The sequence below is a fragment of the Passer domesticus genome, chromosome 6, assembly GCF_036417665.1.
Source record: "Passer domesticus isolate bPasDom1 chromosome 6, bPasDom1.hap1, whole genome shotgun sequence".
NCBI lineage: Eukaryota > Metazoa > Chordata > Aves > Passeriformes > Passeridae > Passer > Passer domesticus.
The window spans coordinates 6435025-6456061 of record NC_087479.1 but is presented as its reverse complement, the minus strand read 5'-3'; the positions used below and the strand labels follow the sequence as shown (position 1 = coordinate 6456061).

General features: G+C 47.9%; 1 protein-coding gene across 4 annotated transcripts; it reads left to right on the top strand.

Annotated features, from left to right (window-relative positions):
* Window positions 1-898: 898 nt before the first annotated feature.
* Window positions 899-10685, top strand: DACT1 (dishevelled binding antagonist of beta catenin 1). Of its 4 annotated transcripts, none has more exons than XM_064422996.1 (4): window positions 899-1423; window positions 3730-3862; window positions 5477-5539; window positions 8048-10685. In XM_064422996.1, exons 1-4 carry the CDS (start codon window positions 914-916, stop codon window positions 9790-9792), a joined length of 2451 nt encoding a protein of 816 aa, XP_064279066.1. In that variant the 5' UTR covers window positions 899-913; the 3' UTR covers window positions 9793-10685. The 4 variants fall into 4 exon arrangements, with proteins under 4 accessions (XP_064279066.1, XP_064279064.1, XP_064279065.1 ...); XM_064422994.1 differs by having other exon boundaries at window positions 7934-10685; XM_064422995.1 differs by having other exon boundaries at window positions 5477-5632.
* Window positions 10686-21037: the final 10352 nt, after the last annotated feature.

The following is a 21037-nucleotide window of genomic DNA, read 5'->3' as shown; positions in this document are numbered from 1 at the left end:
TGCAGCTCAATTTTTGCTCTATTTTGAAACTAACATTTTCCTTTTTTTCCCTTCAGCATCTGCATTCCACTCTCCGCCTCTTTCCACCACATGCCCATTGAAAACCTAATTGCAGATCCTTTGCTGCAATTAGTCTGCGTGCTGCTGCAAAGTTCAGTTCATTATGGCTTTTTTGGACTGGTTTACTCACACAGGCTTTGAAGCAACTGCTCACCAGTGCTCCGATCCCACTGCCCATGCCCTGGTCAGCACCCCAATGCAAGGACTTCCATGTTCTCCTCTGCTTTCCGCTTTTCCTGCTCTTTACACCCTCACCTCTTCATGCCTGGATTTTTATTTTTTTTTCCCCCAGATGCATAATTTTTGCTCCTGGTTTGGACGTGCTGGTCTGTATAAGCAGCGTTTGGCTTTAAACTGACACAGGGCAGGTTTAGATTAGGAATTAGGAAGAAATTCTTCCCTGTGAGGGTGTGAGGCACAGGTTGCCCAGAGAAACTGTGGATGCTCCATCCCTGGCAGTGTTCCAGACCAGACTGGACAGAGCTTGGAGCAGCCAGGTCTAGTGGGGGTGTCCGTGCCCATGGCACGGGGAGGTTGGAACGAGGTGGTTTTTAATATCCCAACTCAAACCACTCTGCGACTCTATAATCACAATTCTGTCATCACTCTGTGATGGTCCGCGACTACGCCGCGCAGGGCTCCAGAGGTCACGGACGGAGTTTTTGGGAAGGTCAGCGGTTTGCACTCCCGCATCCTCCACCTTCCCGCACCCCGCGGCGAGCGAACGACGGAGGTGAGAGGCGGAGGAGAGGGAGGAAGATGATGAGAAGCGAAACGACCACGGGCGTGGATCCGCGGCCGGGCGGGGAGGAAGGCGGGCGGGAAGGAGGGATGGAGGAGGGATGGAGGAGGGATGGAGGCGGGCGGTGGGCGGGCGCGGGGCGGCGGCAGCCGGGGAGGCAGCCGGGCGCCCCGCGGACCATTCGCGACCGGCGGCGGCGGCGGCAGCAGCGCGGGGCTCGGCGCGGTGCCCCCGCGGGCAGGGCTGGCAGCGGCGGCCGCCCCCTCCCCGGCGATGAAGGCGAGCCCCGTGGCGAGCGCCGCGGCGGCGGCGGGGCCGGGGCAGGCGGCGGGGGGACCCGCGGGGGCGCCCGATGCGCGCTGGCGGGAGAAGGGCGAAGCGGAGGCGGAGCGGCAGCGCACCCGGGAGCGGCTGGAGGCCACGCTGGCCGGGCTGGGCGAGCTGGAGTACCTGCGGCAGCGGCAGGAGCTGCTGGTGAAGAGCCTCCTGCTGCGGCGGCCGGCGGGAGCGGGGCCCGGGGCGCAGGGCGGCCGCGGGGAGCCGCCGGGAGAGGGGCCACCGCCGCGCAGCCTGGAGGAGAAGTTCCTGGAGGAGAACATCCTCCTCCTGCGGAGGCAGCTGGTGAGCGGGGCGGGGGGCGCCGCGGGATGCGGGCGGGGAGCGCCGGGGATGCGGGCAGGGAGCGCCGGGGATGCGGGCGGGGAGCGCCGGGGATGCGGGCGGGGAGCGCCGGGGATGCGGGCAGGGAGCGCCGGGGATGCGGGCAGGGAGCGCCGGGGATGCGGGCGGGGAGCGCCGGGGATGCGCGCCCGCTCGGTGCCCCCGTGCCGGTGTGAGCCGCGGGTCCTGCCCGCGGAGGGGCGAGGAGGGAGCCGGGAACCCCCGCGGGCGGCACCCCCGGCCCGCTGTCAGCCGGCACGGCGCGCAGGTGAGGCGGCGGGCCGGTGACAGCTCGGAGGCGGACGGGTCGTGCCCGCCTTGTGCCGCTGGCCGCACGGTTCCCTTCGGGTCCCGGAGCCAGGACGGCGGTCCCACTTCCATTCATGGCAAGAGAGGCGCCGCCGCTGCCATGAATGGAAGTTGGGAGCCAGCTCCCGGGTCCAGCCCCGAGAGGAGGCAGCTCGGGCACCGGCGGGATCGGGCCCGTGAAGAAGGGATGCTTTTGTTGGAGGACGCGCTTTGGAGCTGGTGTGGGAAGAGATGGAGGGCGGCATGAAGCGGCAGATCATTTTTCAATGAAAATAGCGTACAGCTGTGCCTGGCGCTCTTTGTGCGCGGCTCAGCATTTGCTTTCACCCAGGGAGAAGTTGGATTGCGTGATTTATTTCCCTGATTTTTTCTTTTCCCCACCCCCCGTTTTTCCTCCTTTTTTTTTTTTTCTTCTTCTTCTTATTACCCTTTTGGTTTAGTTACGTTAGGGTTATTTCCCTTTTAAAAAGACAAAAATAAATTCTTTTTTTCTGCTGAGAAGGGGCTGGCTGGCAGCCGAGAGCCGTAGTGAAGGACCACGGAATCATTACTCAAAAAAAAAAAAAAAAAAAAAGTCGGGGATTTGTGGTAGCACTTTAATTTGTGCACTTGACATTGCAGATTGGAACCAGATGCGGTGCTGACTGGGGGAGGGGGCGCTGGTGGCAGTAGGTGGCGCAGCGAAGTCATCCCTTGAACCCATCACCTCCTCCAGCCTGGCTGCCAGCCAGCCCTGGCTCCCCCAGGAATGGGGGAGAAGGCTTGGGATCACCCCTCTGGTTCTCCAAAGGATGGCCTTAAATGCCAGCACATCTTCAACCAGTGCTTTTAGCATTTGCTCTCCCTTTGCCCAAGGCCAGGCTGGACAGGGATCTGAGCAACTGGTTTAGTGGAAGGGGTCCCTGCCCATGGCAAGGAGGTTGGAACGAGGTGATCTTTAGGGTTCCTTCCAACCCAAACCCTTCTATGAATCTATGATTCTATGACTGATCCACCCCATGGAAAAGATTATCCTGGATTTAATGGGTTCAGAACTAGTCCAGCTATGAGCATCAAAACTCATTGCAATGAATGTGTCAGAGCACCCCTGGGTGCCAGTCAAATGATGCACTTGAAGAAACAAAAGTAGATGAACCTTTCTCCTGCCTCCTCCCCTCTCCCCAAAGCCAGAGCAATTAAAGGGTATGAAGCTGAACAGATGATGGATAAGCAACATTATAATACACAGGGGGAAACTGATTGTGTTGACCGTGGGTTAATGAGTGCCTTGCAAAATAATTTCTTATTGCTTATTTTATGCCATCAAATTACCTTCATAAATAGCCTTAAAATTCGTCTCACAGCAATTTCATACAATTATAATGGGAGAAGAGGAAGAATTACTCTTCCTTCCTGCTGCATTGCAAAACTAATAAAAGGGCTGTGATCCCAGCCCTGGGAATCTTGCTCTCTGGATGGTGGACTCTAAGCTCACAATGTGCAGCAGAACAAGGCGGTTCCCACACCACAGGCACTTGTTGGCAGGGCTGTTTGGTGCCATTGTGTGAGCAGATGTGATCTTTGAGTAACACCAGTGTGGTGGGGAACGTGCCCTGCTAGGCTGGCACGGCCGTCCTTGCCCGTTCCATGTGCACAGGTCTGCTTGGGCTGTATCACACAGTCCAGCTTTGTTCTTCCAGCTGTGGTCAGCACAGCCCGCTGGTCTTCCTGAGCTGTGCAGCATGCTCCTCATGCAGAACTGGCTGGAACAGGCTGGGATGAAGCACCTGCAGAATTTTTCACTGAAGTATTTATCCAGAGCATCCATCTGAAATGTCAGGGCTTTGTTTGGTTTTTATATAAAAGAATACAGATGAAGTGTTTCACAAGGCTTAGATGGAGAAGTCTGTTGGTCCTTGGGACCCCTTCACATCTGCCTTGCTGAAGGAGCTGATGTTCTTTGTCCTCTTCTTTTGCAGAACTGCTTGAGGAGGAGGGATGCTGGGTTATTAAATCAGCTGCAAGAGCTGGATAAGCAAATAAGTGATCTCCGCCTGGACGTGGAGAAAACGACAGATGAACACCTGGAGACAGACAGTCGTCCAAGTTCAGGTAAGGGCAGTGCTCAGCAAAATCCAGCCTCCCTTGGCACCTGGAATTCAACTGCCTGTAGATTTTAGTGCTGCAGTTTTCAGTACTGCAGCAGTAAATGTCTACATCTCGTTCACACTCTGATAATTAATCCCTACTAACAGAGTTCACTGACCGCTGGAAAGGCTGCTGTTTGCTTCTTTCAGAGGAGTGCTTCAAGCTTAATTCGATTTTTAGTGTTTGGGGCATTTGTTTTTTCAAGGCCATCCTCACATTAGTTCGAGAAGTTCTAATTGTCCTGTATATTAGGGAGGAGGCTGAAGAAAAAATGGTGAAAAGAAGCACCACCATCAGTAGGAAAATATCAAAAGTGGTCATACAGCTAGAAAGGAGGATGGAATCAAACAATTCAATCCTCCATATATTGAATTTCATCTCATTCTAACTGTGTTGAAGCCAGTAAGTGGTATTTAACTATGGGGAACCTTTCCTAGAGGCCTCTAGACTTGTTCTGAACACACTAAACAGTGGAGAATCCTCTAACCAGCAATTGTTAAAGCCATTGCTAATTTCTAGTCTGAATCTGACTTGTTCCAGCACTGATATTTTTATATCCTTTTCTCCCCTAAAGAAAGGTCTTTTCTAATAGCCAGCTTTTCCTCCTCTTGGAGGTGCTATACATTATAATTCCTGGCTTTTATTTGATTAGCTAAACAGGTCAAGTTCTTGAAGTCATTCATTTTAAGGCATTTTTCCAAGCTCCTAAATAGCTTGGTGGCCTCTTTCCAATTTTTTAGCTTTCTTTTAAGCATGCTGGATTCAAGGACTGGGCTCACCGTTCCAGTGTTTCTTACCAGGGCCGTGTAGACTGCTGAAGTCATTTCCCTGCTGCTATTCATTAGCCTCTTTGTACATCCAACAATCTCATTAGCTTTTTTTTTTTTTTGCCATATCATTAAGCTTGATTGAGCTGCTTTTCGACGCTGACTAAGCCCTTTCCAGGATTATTGTTTTCCAGGATGCATCCCCATTCTGTAGGCATGCTCTGCGTTCCTTACTCCTAAATGAACTATTTAAATTTTGGTTGTGGTATGTCATTTTTCCTTGAGTAGTCCCAGTTTACCAGGAAATTAAATTTGCTGCATCTGCACATTATTTACCATTTTCTTCTTTCTTGTAATCCACAAATATAATGTTTATCTCCAGAACTTTGAGGAAAGTAATGGATAGCATTGGGCCCAACACTTTTATAGTTAAGTAATAGTTGGAGAGTCTGTCTTGGAAGTATAACACTCTATTAAATGGGTGAGCTGCCAAACACAGCCTGGATCCTTGTTGCTAAAATCTGAAAATCCCTGAAAGGGTTAGAACCCCAACCCTTGTAAAGTTTAAAAAAAATCCACATGCTAAGATAAGTTCTGCTGTTTTAAGTGCTTTACTTTTAAACAAAGTAAATTCACGGCAATAAGGATATTACTAAATTGTTGGCTGGTTTTGGGGTGACTGAATGAAGTCCCATAACTACTTGTGTTAGAGTAAGCCAACTCAAACACCAGCTTGACTGCCTTTCTAGGGACACAAATAGTAACTTTGTGTAGACATAACTAATATAAATCCAAACTCTTATTTTTATAGGGTTTTATGAGCTGAGTGATGGAGCTTCTGGATCGCTTTCCAATTCATCTAACTCTGTCTTCAGTGAGTGTTTATCCAGTTGCCATTCTAGCACTTGCTTTTGCAGCCCTTTGGAGGCAACACTGAATATCTCAGATGGACGCCCTAAATCTGCAGGTATAGTAAAAGCAGGTCGAATACATCATACTCCAGGAGGTGGCTTTGGCTTTGGAAATACTGCCTCAGGAGTACCTGGGTTGGATTAACCCTTCTTCCTTTCATGTGCCATATTATGCTCTGAAAAGATCCCAGTGCCTCTCACGTACATGCGTCATGAGGCAGGACTGTTTGCCCTCCACTGGTCCAGCTTTGCACATGAATATGTCACTCTAAACACATAAAAATGGCTTGTGAAGATCTGGCAGCTGCTCTACCCAGCAGAGGGCAGTGGTACCTGTACACAGAAACACATCAGTCAGCTGATTTCTCTTTCTTTAGAAAAGCATTTTTAGTGAATAGCAATAATTAATGATAGCTCTTAGCCATGTCAGCATTACAGTCACAGAGTAAGGAGCTGGCTACAGGTTTTAGGGGGTCAGGGCACATGTTTTTGGAGTAATTTTGTCAATTCTGATTGCTCACCTTAACCCTGAGTGCGCATGGTGAAGTGTCTCCTGCATTTATTTGGTACAGACAGATAGACTTCATGAACATGCCAGGGTACATTTTGCCTCTTTGGCAGAGAGCTGTGAACTTTCCTTGGACACCAGTCTGAAGATGCAAGCCTAGATTTTTGGGATGGTTCAATAGGTAGGCCTCCTCTGTTCTCCAGAAGAGACTCTTCAATAGGGCTGTTGTGATCCAGTGTTACTGACTGCAGACATTTTCAAAAGCTTTAGCTCATTCTTGATTGGGGAGGATGATGCCAACCACAGTATTTCCACTTTGCATTCTGCTCTTTAAGGTTAACTTATAGTGATTTGTTGTGAATCAAGGACAGAATAATTCATGCTCTTCTGTTTCTGAACTGGGAAAATGCAGCCTGGAATACATTCATTCTGAGATGCTGACAAGTCCTCTAAGTTTTCCTGTGAGCAGCTCGAGGTAATTTAATGCTCCCTGTTGTAAGGTATATGTGATCTTCATGGGCCATACATTAAAACAAGAAGAAAAAAAAAACACACAAGGAATTCCAGCTGATTGCATTGCTGTTTTTTCTGTATACACCACAGAAACCTATACCTCTTATGATTCATGCAGTCTCACTTTCACAGATGAAATTTCACAAACTGACAAATTTCAAAAATATCTTTTTGTCAACATTCCTTGAAGCCAACATAGAATTTAGGAAATGTAGGAAAACTGAGAAGTGATCTGGAGGAAGTTTATGGTCTTAACTTCCCTCTTCTTCCTCTCCTGCTCACACAGAAACATCATCTCTATCAGCAAATTTCATCAATGCCCATGAGACCTCTTTGAAATAAGCCTTAGATAAGTGATGAGCACTGAGCATTCCAATCAGAGTACCCTGGCTGAAGTTTCCAGCCCAAGGGCAGAAAACAGGACTGGCAGAGGATCATTTAGATTGTACCCCTGCCCAAGAAGACAAGGGCAACTTAAGCTTAAAAAATAATAGTAATCTTAGGTGCTTGGGTGGAAGCCCAGCTCTTAAGGTTGCTTACCTCTCTAGTAACCTTAGCCATTAAATCTGACTCATGCATCGTGAAACGCACTGGATTTCTCTGGCAGAACTCTCTTTGCAGAGCCAAGGCTAGGATGTCAGCTGGATTGACCTGCACTCCTTGTACTTGTGTGAAAACATGAACCTGTTTCCCATTCCTTAACCCTTTATCACTCAAAAGGAGCATCTGTTATTACTATTAGCATTGCTATAAATATTATCATAATAATAGTAGTAACAATAACAAAAACAACAATAAAATTAAGTCTGGATTTTTTTTTCCTAACCTGAGACATGCTTGAAAGAATCCGGAAGTAAAATTTGTTAGTAAGCTACAAGAATTAATTGTTCTCTTGTCTGTATTTTTTATGTTTCTCTTTGGATTTAAAATTCATATGTGCTGAGGCCTGCAGAGAGTTTCACAGGTGACTGTATAACAAATAAGAGACCCTTGCAGACTTCTGGGTGGCTTGAAAGGAAGATAGGAAGATCTTAACAACCTGGGCACAGGTTTGAAACCAATGCACATGTTCTCATTAGGGCTGGGATTTTTATTGTTTTAACCATGTTGTCCTAGTGGGGTAAATCCCACATAGATGCAGTGACAGGGAGACCCACAGAAGGATAGTGCTGCTTTTTGTATTGCTTGAACAGCATCCCTGGTTGCAAAATTGCTGCTGCTGTAGTTAAAGCTTTGCATTGTGTGCCTAGATGGACCGGCGTCCTTGGCAGCACATTAAAAACGTAGCACAGCTGTCCCTGGCAGGCTCTCTAAACTCTCCTAAAATGCCTTTCAGATCTCATAGGCTGGATGGACTATAATAAGGAAGGCCAGCATGAGGACCAGACTGCAGGCTCTGTCTGTCGCTCTTTATCCACACCGCACTCAAATTCCCTCGATGTCGTTGCAGATGTACATCCCAAGTACCAGTGTGATCTGGTGTCTAAAAATGGGAACGACATCTACCGCTACCCCAGCCCGCTCCACGCCGTGGCTGTGCAGAGCCCCATGTTCCTCCTCCCCGTGACTGAGAACCCCCAGCGAGAAGAGGAGAGGCTCGCTTGCGATATCAGCGACGTTTGCACCCCATCCGAAACGGACTCGGGACAATCTGCCAACGCCTTCCCCCCGCAGAGCTCCTGGCCGGCTCCGTGCCCTTCCACCAGCAAGAGGATAGACAGCTATATCTTAAGCCTGGTTCAGAAAAAGACTCACGCAGTAAGGACTAACAAACCCCGGACGAGTCTCAACGCCGATGCCACCAAAGGGATCTTGAGGCATGGGAGCATGTGTGTCCGGCAGCCAGCAGCAATGGTGGCCCACGGCAACGTAGTGAACCTGAAGAGCTCCAAGCCGGTGTGTTTGCCTCCTGGTGGGGCTCCCGCTCCGGACCACACGGCTCCCTCCCCGTTAAAGCAGAAGCCAAGGGAGCCGTCTGGGGAGCAGCTGGAGAGTAGGAAGGCCCCTTTGCCAGCAGCTTTCCCACCCGGAACAACAACAGAACTCCAGAGCAAGCACCTGCCACGGGGCGTCAAACCGGCACCGCCGGAGCTGGGCCGCAACACCGCGGCCACGGCCGGGGACGTCCCCAGGGAGAACAGCCAGCTCTTTGCTGCATCTCCCAAAGAGACCCCAGGGAAGCCGGTGGTGCTGCAGCCAGAGAGCAGGGTCAGCCAGCCTCCCAAAAAGATCCTGTTGAAGAGCAGCTTGCAGGCCGCTCGCTCCTCGTCACCTGCTGTCGAGGAGAGGCCTGCGCTGGATTTCAAAAGCGAGGGCTCTTCCTCACAGAGCTTGGATGATGGGCTGCTGGTGAACGCCCAGTACATCCCGGCCCAGCAGCAAAGCATGAAGCTTCACAAAGGCACCCGGAATGTCAAGATTTTGAAAAGCTCTGCGTTGAAACACAGGTCCCACCTTGCCAACGGGGTGGAAAACAGCTCACAGACCTTGAGGGAGAAAGCCAAACTGGTCGGCAAGAAGTGCCGCTTTCCTGAGGAGTTGGATACAAATAAGAAACTGAAAAAGCCCTCGTCGCGGGGGAAGAGAGGCAGCGGCCTGCCGCTGGAGCCGAGCCTCCCGGGCCGGCAGGCCGGCCTGCACAGATCCGCCCTCCGCTCCCACGGGCACGGCCGGGAGGTTGTGGTGGCCAAGCCCAAACACAAGCGTGCCGACTACCGCCGCTGGAAGTCCTCGGCGGAGATCTCCTACGAGGAGGCCCTGCGGAGGGCGAGAAGGAACCGGCGGGAGGGCGTGGGGGTCTACTCACAGGTGCCCCTGCCCTATGTCAGCCCCTACGCCTACGTGGCCAGCGACTCGGAGTACTCGGCCGAGTGCGAGTCCTTGTTCCACTCCACCGTGGTGGACACGAGCGAGGACGAGCAGAGCAACTACACCACGAACTGCTTTGGAGACAGCGAGTCAAGCCTGAGCGAGGTGGAGTTTGTAGGGGAGAGCACGACCACCAGTGACTCTGATGAGAGCGGGGGCCTGATTTGGTCCCAGTTTGTCCAGACGCTCCCCATTCAAACAGTCACGGCGCCGGAGCTGCATGAAAATGCGGCCAAGGCCTTTGTCAAAATCAAAGCCTCCCATAACCTCAAGAAGAAGATCCTCCGCTTTCGGTCAGGCTCCCTGAAGCTCATGACGACCGTCTAGTGAGGTGACTTGGTGGAATGTATCTGCTTCTGCTTTTGGAAGCAAGGTGCTTTTTTTTGTACATATTTCCACAGATTTTTTTTTTTTTTTAATACAAATATTTAAAACTTAAGGTAAATTATGTCACTTGTCTTCAGAACTTGGGTGGATACTAGTGCCTTTTATGTGGAAATAAAAGACCGTTACACTTGTTTAAAAAAAACCAACAACACAACACTGCCATTTCAGTGGTGAACAGCCTCCAGCGCATGGTGTCAGAAGGCTTTGAGAAAAGGCTAAAATGTTTCTGGGAATGGATCTTCTTTGCCTAGTTTTTCCAGTTCTGGGTTTTATACAGGATATCGACAGCTTAAGGTCATAAGTTTTTAGGGAATAAAGGGGAGGGAGTGAGGGTGTTTCTTAATGTTTTTGCTTGTCCCTTTCTGCTGCTGCTGTTGCCACATCTTGAACTTTTTCCTTCTGGTACTCTGGTCTGTTTTTTTTTCTTTTCTTGTTGATTCTCTTCTTGCAACTCACTCCTGTCCTCCCCCAGCCTTCCCCCACCAGGAAAGGGCTCTTGTTCAATCTGTCTCCGAGGTTAAGTCGCCTTCCATGGAGTGCATTCTACTCTGATCTCCTGGGAGTCCCACTGCGGATGGCGGTGGTGTCCAGAGTAAACTGCAGCTGGAGCAGCTGACCAAGGCTTAGTAACTTCATTATATTGTGTAAAACTGCTTTTGAAAAAGAAAAAAAAAACCCATATGCATGTCACGTGCATGAGTATCAGTAGTTTTAATATTCCTGTTGATGTCCAATTTACTGTACATCATCAATGGCTGTTTTATATATATATATCATTGTGTAAATTAATATAACACATCATATGCTGTAATAAACAGTCTGTTTTAATACTTTTTAAAGTTTGTTACCTTGGTGCAAACCCAGTCAGTGCTTTTATATTGGTGTTGTTACCTCTTAGATGTCTCCTGATGCGACCTGATAATGTTCCTTGCATTCAGCCGTGCAGGAAAAGGGGCAAGTTTAAAATGCTGCTGTGGGTGTGACTTGTGCTTTGAGGGAATTGGCTTGTCATGGCTTCTCTTGTTCTTCTCATAGCTTGCATTTTTCCAAGGGCAAGGTGGGATTTAGGAGCTCAGAGGCATCTTCAGGTTGTTGCTGATGGGCAGCTCATGTTTCAGAGCAGATGGAAGTATAACATTAATCCTGCTCTCTGTCTGGGTGCTTGCAGACTTTGGTTGGTACAACACAGGGGCAGATAGTTGGTTTCTGTAACCAAATCGATCTGTGGGACACAACAGGTGTCCCCATGGAATGTCCAGTAAGTGAATCCCCAAGAGCTGTGTGCTCTGGGAGCTGGCCTGGGTGGAGGAGAGCACAGGCTGTCCTCTAGCTTTGGCTGTTGGCTCTGTTACAGCCCTAGCAGGGTCATGGAAGGTGACAGTTGGGTCACCCACTGGTCTCAGGTTCTTCCCTTGGGTCTGGAGGGGAGTCTGTCAGCAAAGGAGAAAGGAGCCCTCCATAGGCAGCACTGGTTCTCTTCACAACAAAACATTTGGAGCTGCCTGGTGGGAAGGTTGGAGGTTTTGGGCAGGTTGAGCTGGTTGCTGCAGGTTCATCTTCTGCTTTGACATCCACAAAGCAATAGACAAACAACTGGAATGGGTGCTGTGGCTGGTGTGGGTTTCAGGCATATGTATGCAGCCTGTCCATTCCACAGCAAGGTCTGAGCAGAGCTTTCCTTTGTGGTTCCTCTGTGTCCTTCCTGCTGTCACCCACCTGAAAGGCGGAGCAGGTTTTTTTCCCTAGGTTTTTCAGCATCACAAATGTGGGAAGGAAGGATCCACTCAGAATTAAACATCTCAGGGAGCAGCTTCTGAGACAGTGAGAACACTTTTCCTAAGAGGCACATTTTATATTTTAATCTGCAGTGTAGTAAATCCCTATTTATAATGTTGCATATTATTATTTTCCTATTTGTGGTTTGTTTGTTTGTTTGTTTTTATAAGGAGTAGAAAATCAGTTTCTGTAAGGGTTTTGCAGTACATCACCAGGCTGTGGATTCAGTGAGCCAGAAAGTTCTTGCACTCCCACCTCCCGTGAAACAGCAAAAGCTGTAACTCCCCTTATCTGCTCATAACTCTCCTATTACTTTATACATGGAAAGGCAGCCTGTATATATACATATATATGTGTGTGTATGTGTATGTATAAAAAAATTATATATTGGTTTAGAATAATTCATCCAGAAATTGCTGGACAAAGGCTGCCACTACAGAGAGGGGAGAGAATTTGTTGTTAAATATGGCAGTACTAAGGCTAAGCAACAGCTTAAAGCCATCCCATTAATAACTGATGGGTGTTATATCAAACAAAGGGAATGTCTTATGGAAGCTGGTAGTTTTTTTCCTAGAATATCTCTTAATCATGCCACATAATCTCTCTTTGAGCGAGAAAAACATGAGCAAATCCCTGTAAATCTCCTCAAAGGTGTGGAAAAGCAGCAGAGAGGATCCTCAGCTGTGCACTCTCTGGCTGTAAAGGAGCTGCTGGTGGAACAACAAACCAACACCAAGTGGCATTGGGATGATGAGTTTTTAATTGCAGAGCTATAGCAGATTGCCTTGTACTGAGTGAGGGAGGCTGGCTTTCAAAAGTGAGCTGCTGAATGGTTTCTTTTCAGATAGTTGAGTAAAAAAAAGAAAATAAAATAACTGCCTAAATATCATTGAGGCTGTATCAGCTGCAGCCACTGTATTCTGCAGTTCTCTTGTTGAATAGCTTAATACCAGACTTGGAAATGGGCTGATGGTATCTCCCTCTTAATTGTATCCGAGTCTTTTCAGTTTGGGGAAGGAATTTTCCTTTTCTTATGTGATTTAGGTAAGCATCCAGAATCCTTTATCCAGGCCTATTTTTTTCTATCAACACCCAACCCCCTCATTTTTCCTTTTTTTTTTTCTTTCTTTTTTTTTTTTAAATAACAGATCTTAACAGTGCTGGAAAAGTACTTGATATGGTCCCAATACACAGCACACATTCTCATCTCTGGTTCTGATTTAGGAAACACATCTGAGTTAGTCAGTTTTTGCAACATTAGGTTGAAAAACATCTGCTAGTCTTGGAGACCAGTTGAATATCTGGCACTTCTTTAAGCTACCTGGCTTTCCAGCTTTGCAGCTTGCCAGTGTATTTTTCATGATGTTCACTTTTTAATTATCCCCAGTGTTTATGGTTGTTTTTGGAAGCCTGAAGCAGGAACATTTCATTGCACTGGGAGCTGTTTCAAGGTGGGGTAGGTGGTAGAGGGGAGTTTTGGGATTAGGTATCCCCATGCTCCTTATGTGCAGGAAAGTACAGGAGCATAAAGGAACACGAGCAGAGTCCTTTGAGCTGGATTCCTTGTGGTTCAGATAATGCAGTGTTCCTGCACACCTCTGGAATACCATCGCTCCCACTGAGGGAATCAGCACCACACTCTGAGGGGATGAGTGTGTCACAGGGCTGTCTGCCTTCCAGCAGGCTTTCTGGGTTTATCCTCTGTTCCCTCACCCCAGCCACCAGCTGTGGGTCAGCAAATAAAGAAGCAAGCTGTGTCTGGTGTGTGTGGGGTCAGGGAGAGGCTCTGGCCTGGTGCCCAGACGTCCCAACTGCGTGGGGCCCCTGCTGTGGACCTCCTGCTTGCCATGAGAAATCCAATGTGCCTGTGGAGCAAGGGCTCAGACAGCTGGCTCTGAGGGAAAGGAGGAGTGGAGAGTCCCATCAATAGAGTGGTCTGATCCTGGTTCATTGCATTTCTGGAAGAGGAGGTGTTTCAGCCTAACACCTTGCTCAGTAAGTTAGACTGGACTAAGTGGAGTCCTCCCAGGGACTCTGCCTCATTTCTTCTAGAAAAACCATCTGACCAAGTCCTGTAGGAACTGGGGACAAGAGATGAGCTTCCATTTCCCAGTTCTGGGTTTGGCCTTCCACAACACAGACAGCCTGTAGGTCCCAGCCCTCTGTAGCTTTCCTGGTCCTGGAGCTTCAGCAGGAATCTGTCCATCCCTCACAAGTGTTCTACTTTTCTCATGGCTTGGGGTTCATTCTGGATAAGCACTGAAAACGGATTTTCCACAACAGTCCTCTGCTTCAGTTATCCCAGATCCGTTTGTTGGCTCAGAGGAAGGTCAGGCACTCCTCAGGTGACAGCCAACAAAGCCATCCCTGAGGGACCTGCACCCTTTCCTGTCACAAAGGGCAGCAAAGGCTTTGCTGAGCACTGGTGGCCACTTGGCAGGTGACTCACCATGCTGGGCACATGGTTCTTCTTACAAGAGGGAACAAGGACATTTTTGAGGAAGCAGAAACAGCTAAATACATTTTAAAGAGCTAACTTCAGAGTATGTACCTTTGGAGTAGCCAACAAAAATAAATATGACTGAGCTGCTAATGGAAAAAACTGAACCTTTCTTGGTTTAACATTACAGATGGAGAACTGTGGTGAGAAACAATTGATCCAGAGAAGGGCAAAGGAATGGATGAAAAAACCGGACTAGAGCAGAAGTCTTGAGGGAAGTGGCTGAGGGGGCTGGGAGCCTCAGCCTGGAGAAAAGGAGGCTTAGGGGAGACCTTATCACCCTCTACAACTCCTTTAAAGTAGGGTAGAGCCAGGCGGGGTCAATTTCTTCTCCCAATTAACATGCAATAGGACATGAGGAAATGGCCTCAAGTTGCACCAGGGGAGGTTTGGATTGGATATTAGGAGAAAATTCTTCACTGAAAGGATGTTCAGGCATTGGAACAAGCATTCCAGGGAAGTGGTGGAGTCACCATCCCTGGAAGTATTCAAAAAAAGTGGCACTTGGGGACTTGATTTAGTGGTGAACAAGATGGTGCTTGGGTTGAGTTGGACTTGAGCTTAGAGGTCTTTTCCAGCCTCTAACTGTTCTATGATTCTTTGAGTGGCTTTGGGGTTTGAAAATTCTCACAGTTCTGGAATGAGGGAAGATACATGAAAACCAGAGGGATCTATTTAAAAGGGATACTAGAAAGTGCTTTTTGACACAGCAGGGAATTTGTTTCTGCTGGAAATAGTGAGATGGATGTAACATCAGCAAGTTCAGAGGGAAAGAGAAGGTAGGGATGGATGCTCTACCAATGACTGTGGATGCTGGGAAGAGTGTGAGATGACTGGTCTGCAAGTAGTGGCCAGGCTTGTGTGCTCCTCCTCAAGACTGTCTTTTCCTGCAGCTGCTGAAGCACCATTAGCTGGGGGAGATGCACCATCCTGCTGACCCAGCAGACCATTTCCTGTGTTCCTCTGATCTTGAGGTAACTAATGGGAGTTGTCTATGCAATTGAATTTTCCTCACTCTAATATTTATTAGTCTTTTGCCCTCCCAAATTTTGCTGAAAGCGAGTTTTGCATTGCTTTGCCAAGAAGTTCACTTTCCACACTTGGCTGATGGTGACATGCATATATCCAGACTATGGACACATGGTTTTAGTCACTCTTGTCCTCTGGCACAATAAATTAATCCACCCTTTCAGGCAGGCACTCTAAATCCTCTGTTATGGTGAACATCATCCCCTGTACCACAGATACTGTTATGGACACAATCCATTGTGCTCCTCATGACTTCAGTCCATAAATTAATCTACCTTTGGAGTCACTGTTAGGCAGCAGTTTTACACCCTGCAGTTGCTTATAAACTGCAGGAAAAGCTGGTGACCTACAAACCAGATGAACATCCTAGGGCCTGAGTGCCTCCACTGCTCTTTGCCTTGGGAATTTACTGTCCTTGGGGAGTTTTTCTCTTCATCTGACTGTGTCTCCACTTGTGCCTTGGTTTGGAGCAACAGAGCAGTCTGAAAGTGTGTCCCATGGTCATCTCCACTTGACCAGTGCTGGCTGGGGCAGCAGAGCAGTTTTGGATCACACTGATCCAGGGGCAAGGGAAATGTGTTTCCCCCCGAGCAGGGATCTGGGAATATGACCCACTGATGGCTGCCTGGAATAGCTTCCTGTCAAAAAATATGGGCAAGCTTGGTCCAAATGACATTGGGGACCAGACTAAGTCTAGGCTGAAGTAAACACTTGAACTTTGTACATTGTTCTTGTGGGGCCCTCAGTTTGTGGGGACCTGAGTTTAGATCTGCTCCTTTCATTCCTTTCATGCTGTGTGACTTTTTGATGTAAACAGAGCCTCTCTCTCAGTTAATGGCCTTTGTTTCCATGCTGTATTCCTTTAAGATCAATAAAGTGTATTATCATTAGCAACTTGATTTCACTGACCCAAGCTCTGAAAATCTGGATTTTGTTTGTTTTAAAGGAATTGTAAGTTCTGGGAACTAAGATTTCCTTGACAATACTAAAGGAAAACCCGTATGACTTGGACTCTGACCTTGTGATAGGGTTCATGCCATCAGGCTTTGGAAGTAAATTGTTTTATCCCCCCTTTAAAAGGTCAAGTCTTCTGTGGCCAAGGGGCAGGAAGCTGGAAAATTTGCAACCTGTTGAAAAATGTGCTCCCTGTGTCTCCTTATGAGCTTTATGCCCTCAGAAATGAGATTTTCACAAAGAGGGGAGGTATGAGGTACAGGTAGGAGAAGGACCTAATCAATCTTAATCTCTGAAGTGCTCATGCAGTAAGTCTTTAAGCATGTGATTAAGCCCATTCTTACTCAGCGAAGCATTTCAGCACACGCTTTGGGTGAATTAAGCATGTGCTCAGGAATGCTGGATCAAGGTCACTAAGCTTTCCAAGAGTCCCATGCCTGTTTGTACAAACTGTCCCAATGACTTTTGGCTCATGTTGGAAGGAACTCCCTGCTCTCTCTTAAAATCCAGACTGAAAATCCAGTTTCACCAGCCATAGTGAAACTGGATTCAAACTGTTAATTTGAATTTGGAAGAAGCAGTACCTTGAGTCCTTGATTTAAGCATTAATAGCAAGGAGAGCTTTTAAAGGAAGAAATTAATTTTGTTGTATTTGAGGACACAGAGCTAAAACCACTTCAGTTATATGAATAAATGTGCTTTGTGCTCTGTATGAGTAGCAGGACCTTTTGTAAACCCTGGAAATGGCACTTAGGAAGGGACAGAGTGACCGTTTCTGTATCTGCTCCCTTCTCTTCCCTTGGATGCCCAGGTAGAGCTGGGAAAATGAGGCAAGCACAAAAATGTGGAGGGTCTGGAGCCCCACTCATTCATCTGCCTGGCTAATCCAACTTTAATCCCAGTTTCAGGCAGTGAGATTAGCTAAACAGCAGGATCTCTGGGCTAGAGAGCAGAGCGAGAAAGCAGAGAGGGTAACTTTGCCTGGCTTCAAAGGAGACATGCAGTTTAACTGAGCAAGCAGTGGAGGCAAGGGAATGGTTGGAGGTTTGCCTTCTCTTCCCAGACACATTATTTACAGTGGGTTGGTTTGCTTTTGGAAGGGCCCTCTGTAAAAGGAGACGTTCCCAGCGTTTCTGTAGGTCAGACCTGTATCACATTACAATTTTCTTTCCTGGACTCTTGACTGACATGATTTCCTGGAGTTGCTCTTCTCTCGGGAAGGTGAACTCAGGAAAGAGTAGGTGTTTGCTAAAAATCCAGAGTCTTGGAAAACAGAATCATAGTGATGGTCTCCTCGTTCTAGACCTAAGGTCAGTCCTCAGCGCTGCATCATTCTCTGGATCTCCCAGTGCAGGGCAAGGGCTGGGAAAGGAGTGGGAGAGGAAATCCATCAGGTTTGATAAGAGAGAGGTCTGTAAATCCTGTTGGAGCAGCTTGCAGAGGCCATGGCAGGAGCCACAGGAGCTGTGCCAGGCGAGCAGCCATCCCACCTGCTGGGCAGTGAGGTCAAGGGCAGTGCTGGCCACTGACCTGGATTTCCTGATCCCTGCCTTTGCTTAAGCCACCTTCCTGCCTCCAGGCCATAGCAGACAGCGTGCTCATCCTGGTAAGTGTTTCCTTTACTGCTTTTTTTTTTTCTTCCTTGTGAAATAAATTGTGGCTTGGCATTAAAGCCTGAGAGCTGAATGAAAGTGAAGTTCTGGCTTGTTTCTCCTGTCAAACACCTCATGAGTGTTTTCCTTGATGTTCAGTTGCTTGGAAGGAAGAGATGTGATCCTTTTCTCATCTGCAACATATCCATGTTTTTCTACAGGTGTCTTCTGAGTGGTTTGTATGGGACAACAAACACATCAAGGTAACACATCACTGTCTTCAACACTGTGGGACACCCTGCAGCAGCCCTATAGCTGCACAATCCACAGCCACCCCAAAGGATTTTTCTCTGACAGGAATATTGGGATTGAGAGGTTTGGATATGACTGATCCCACCTGAAGCCCATCAGGGCTCAGGGTGAAGATGCTTATGCAGTGAGAGGAGGAAGCACACTCAGAAGTGTTTATTATTGCTGTTAAATGACAAACTCCCTTTCCTTCCCCTCCCCTTCCCTGCCATGGAGATAGGGATCTCTGCTGTGGTTCCTGCTGCTTTCTTTTTCCTGTGTTGATCCGTGGTGAGACTTGCTGCCTTTGAAGGATGGTCTCAGCCCTGAGAGAGGCTTTTATTGCTGAGCCACTGACATTTGATTCAGAGCATGTGCCTTCCCCTGGGCCCATTGCAGATGCCCACTGTCACCCTGGGTAGGTTTCTTGGGCTCATGAAGATGGTAATTATTCATTACAGAAATATGAAACAACCAATTAATTTCATATTTAACAACAAATAAAAAGGCAAGTGGAGAGGTGTGTTTTCTTTCTGTTGTGTTCCTACCCTTTCTTACCTACTCAACACAAGCATCATAATATAGACAGGAAACACAGCAAAGTGAAAATAATAAATTGTCCTCCCTAAATGTATATCAGAGTTCATGGATTTGCGTGGGGCATGGAAACAAAAGGCCTTTTGTCCTGCCAAAAGATCCTCACTGGCATTGATCTAAAAACCCAAATAATATACTGATCTACAGCTAGGAGAGATGGCAAAATGGACAAAGTGTCCCTGTGCTAGAAAGAGATTCCTCTGGCTGCAGGATCCACTCCTGTTCCTGTTGACTGATTCTGAGGCCGTTTTCTTGGTGGTCAGGGCTGCTTTCAGAAACTGCTCCTGGTGCACTGATGAAAAGGCCAGTTTTGTGAGTAAACATCCTAATAAGCAGGCCCTGACAGATGGTTTGTTGCTCAAGCCCTACATAACCCTTCAGCTGGTGTCAGTGTCTCCCACAGATGTTTCCCAGGAGAACTTCCCCACGGCGTGCTCGGGGGCTCTCAGCTTTCACAGCGTGTCCGGCTGCATCCCAAGGAGGAGCCTTGCTGCTTGTTCAACACATTGCAGGTATTTCTTGGGAACAACAGCCTTCCAGAAACATGTTTCTCACAGTATAGATAAATTTAGGCTCCCTAAATTCACCTGTTGGTGGCTGAACCGGGTAAGCAAAGGTGCCTGGGCACAGTGGCTGCTGCTGCTGTCGTTTGGTCTGTGAGCAGTGAGAAATGTTTGGTGTTACATGAAGCAGAACAAGACACTTTTAGGTATCTTTCATTCCCTTTTATTTTGGTATTGCTTCATATCAATATTTTCAGAATCTGTCTCCATATTTTCTAGCAAATCAGAGAATAAATGTCATTTAGGCAGTGATTTGTCCAAGTGAATATCTTCTTTTTCCTCCATTTCCTTTGTCTGAGTTTGTTGAACTGTTCTGAACCCCACGACACTGTGGTTGCAATATCAGGTGTGCAGTCCTCAGGCAGATCAAATATTTCCATTAGATGGATAAATACAGAGATTTTACCTCATTGTCCTCCCATGACAAGCTCATGGGACTGTAAGGCTGCTCATATAATCTGTCTTCCGGAGCAGATAATTTAGATTTGGCTGATTTGTATATCCCTGCAATGTTCCTGGTGGGCTGTACAGGATGTACAACTCTCTGCCCCTGACCTAAGAGCAGCTGGAACTGGACTGATGTGCAGAGGCTGCTCTTGAGAGGAAAATGAGCTGTACTGAGAGGGTGTCTGCTAGGAAGAGGCTTAAATAGGAGATTATAGTTTGGGGAAAAGTTTAGTTTTGATGAAACTAGGCTGAATTCCTGCTAAAGTAGAGCAGAACACAACCAGGTAGAAATTCTGCAGAAGAGAATAGTGCAGCAGCTTGCACTGTGGGTTGCCTCAAGAGCTGATCCACAGATCTCTCAGCCTCTCCACTGGGTTTCCTGGGTCCTCCATCTGTGGATGCTCTGGTGTTTCCTGCCTGATATGGTCTAATGTCTGGGACACCCCAAGCTGAGAAGTGTGGGAGCAGTGAAATCCCCTCTTGCTAAGCAGCCTATTTGGCAGCAGGCTGCCCCAGGGCCCTGGAAACCTGAACGGTGGAGGAACCAGATGGGTGACCAGGCAGGAAACTCAGCAGGTTTCTGATGTTTGGAGCCCTGTGCAAGTTTCATGGGAACCTGGGCAAAATTGACTCACCTTGCTGAGATTTTGCTGAATTGGTGAATTCCTCTGAAATGCTGTTTTGCCTGAAACCTTCTGAGCAGGTGCAGTACCTCCAGATATCTCTTGAAGACAGAGACAAGGCATTGCCTTGTGCTTCCAGCATGGGGCTTTGGGAGTCGAAGGCACACTTACCTTTGCTATTGAGCTCTGTGCCAGCATTCACACTTTTGAAGTGTTGTCAAGGAGAGAGGATACAGGAACTTGGCACTGATGAATAAAGGATGCTGACAGGTTGTTCTGATCCTTAGAAAATCATTATGTTCTCATTGCACTACACTCATCCACCTACTCTGTCTTGTCCTGTAGACTGTAAATTCTCCATATTAAATTAATTCCCCAAGTTCTCCATTTGTTTTCACAGCCTCTAGCTGAGTTTCCTAGGTGCTACCCTCATACAAACAATAATAAAGACGGCTCTGTCCTGCTGCAAACCACTTCTGAGGATGTTCCCTCTAATTCTCTTCCTCGTTCAGCGTTGTATCATTAAAAGGCATGAGGTGGTTAATTGGAGGCTCACAGCTTTTGTGACTGATGCAAACCAGTGTGTGTGTGTGTAATTGCCTGCTGCAAACGCTCAGGTGAATGCTTGAAAAGAAAAGGGGGAGGACACAGATGGCCACGAGCAGAAGGTTCCCTGCAAAAGGTCAGTGGAAAAGGTTAGTGATAGGGCTGCCCCGAAGCTGGAAAAAAGAACCTAATACCTGGACAACTGGTGAGGAGCCTGGCTAGAGCAGGGCTTTGTTCCCTAAAGGGGGCTGAGGCTTCGAGGAGATTGTA

What these genes read in the sequence shown, in the direction of transcription:
- DACT1 (XM_064422993.1), top strand. Translation starts at nt 914, where the DNA reads ATGGAGGCGGGCGGTGGGCGGGCGCGGGGCGGCGGCAGCCGGGGAGGC. An exon ending in AGACAGTCGTCCAAGTTCAG is followed by an intron (nt 3,863 to 5,476) that starts GTAAGGGCAGTG and finishes TTATTTTTATAG; the next exon opens with GGTTTTATGAGCTGAGTGAT. An exon ending in TGGACGCCCTAAATCTGCAG is followed by an intron (nt 5,633 to 7,933) that starts GTATAGTAAAAG and finishes AATGCCTTTCAG; the next exon opens with ATCTCATAGGCTGGATGGAC.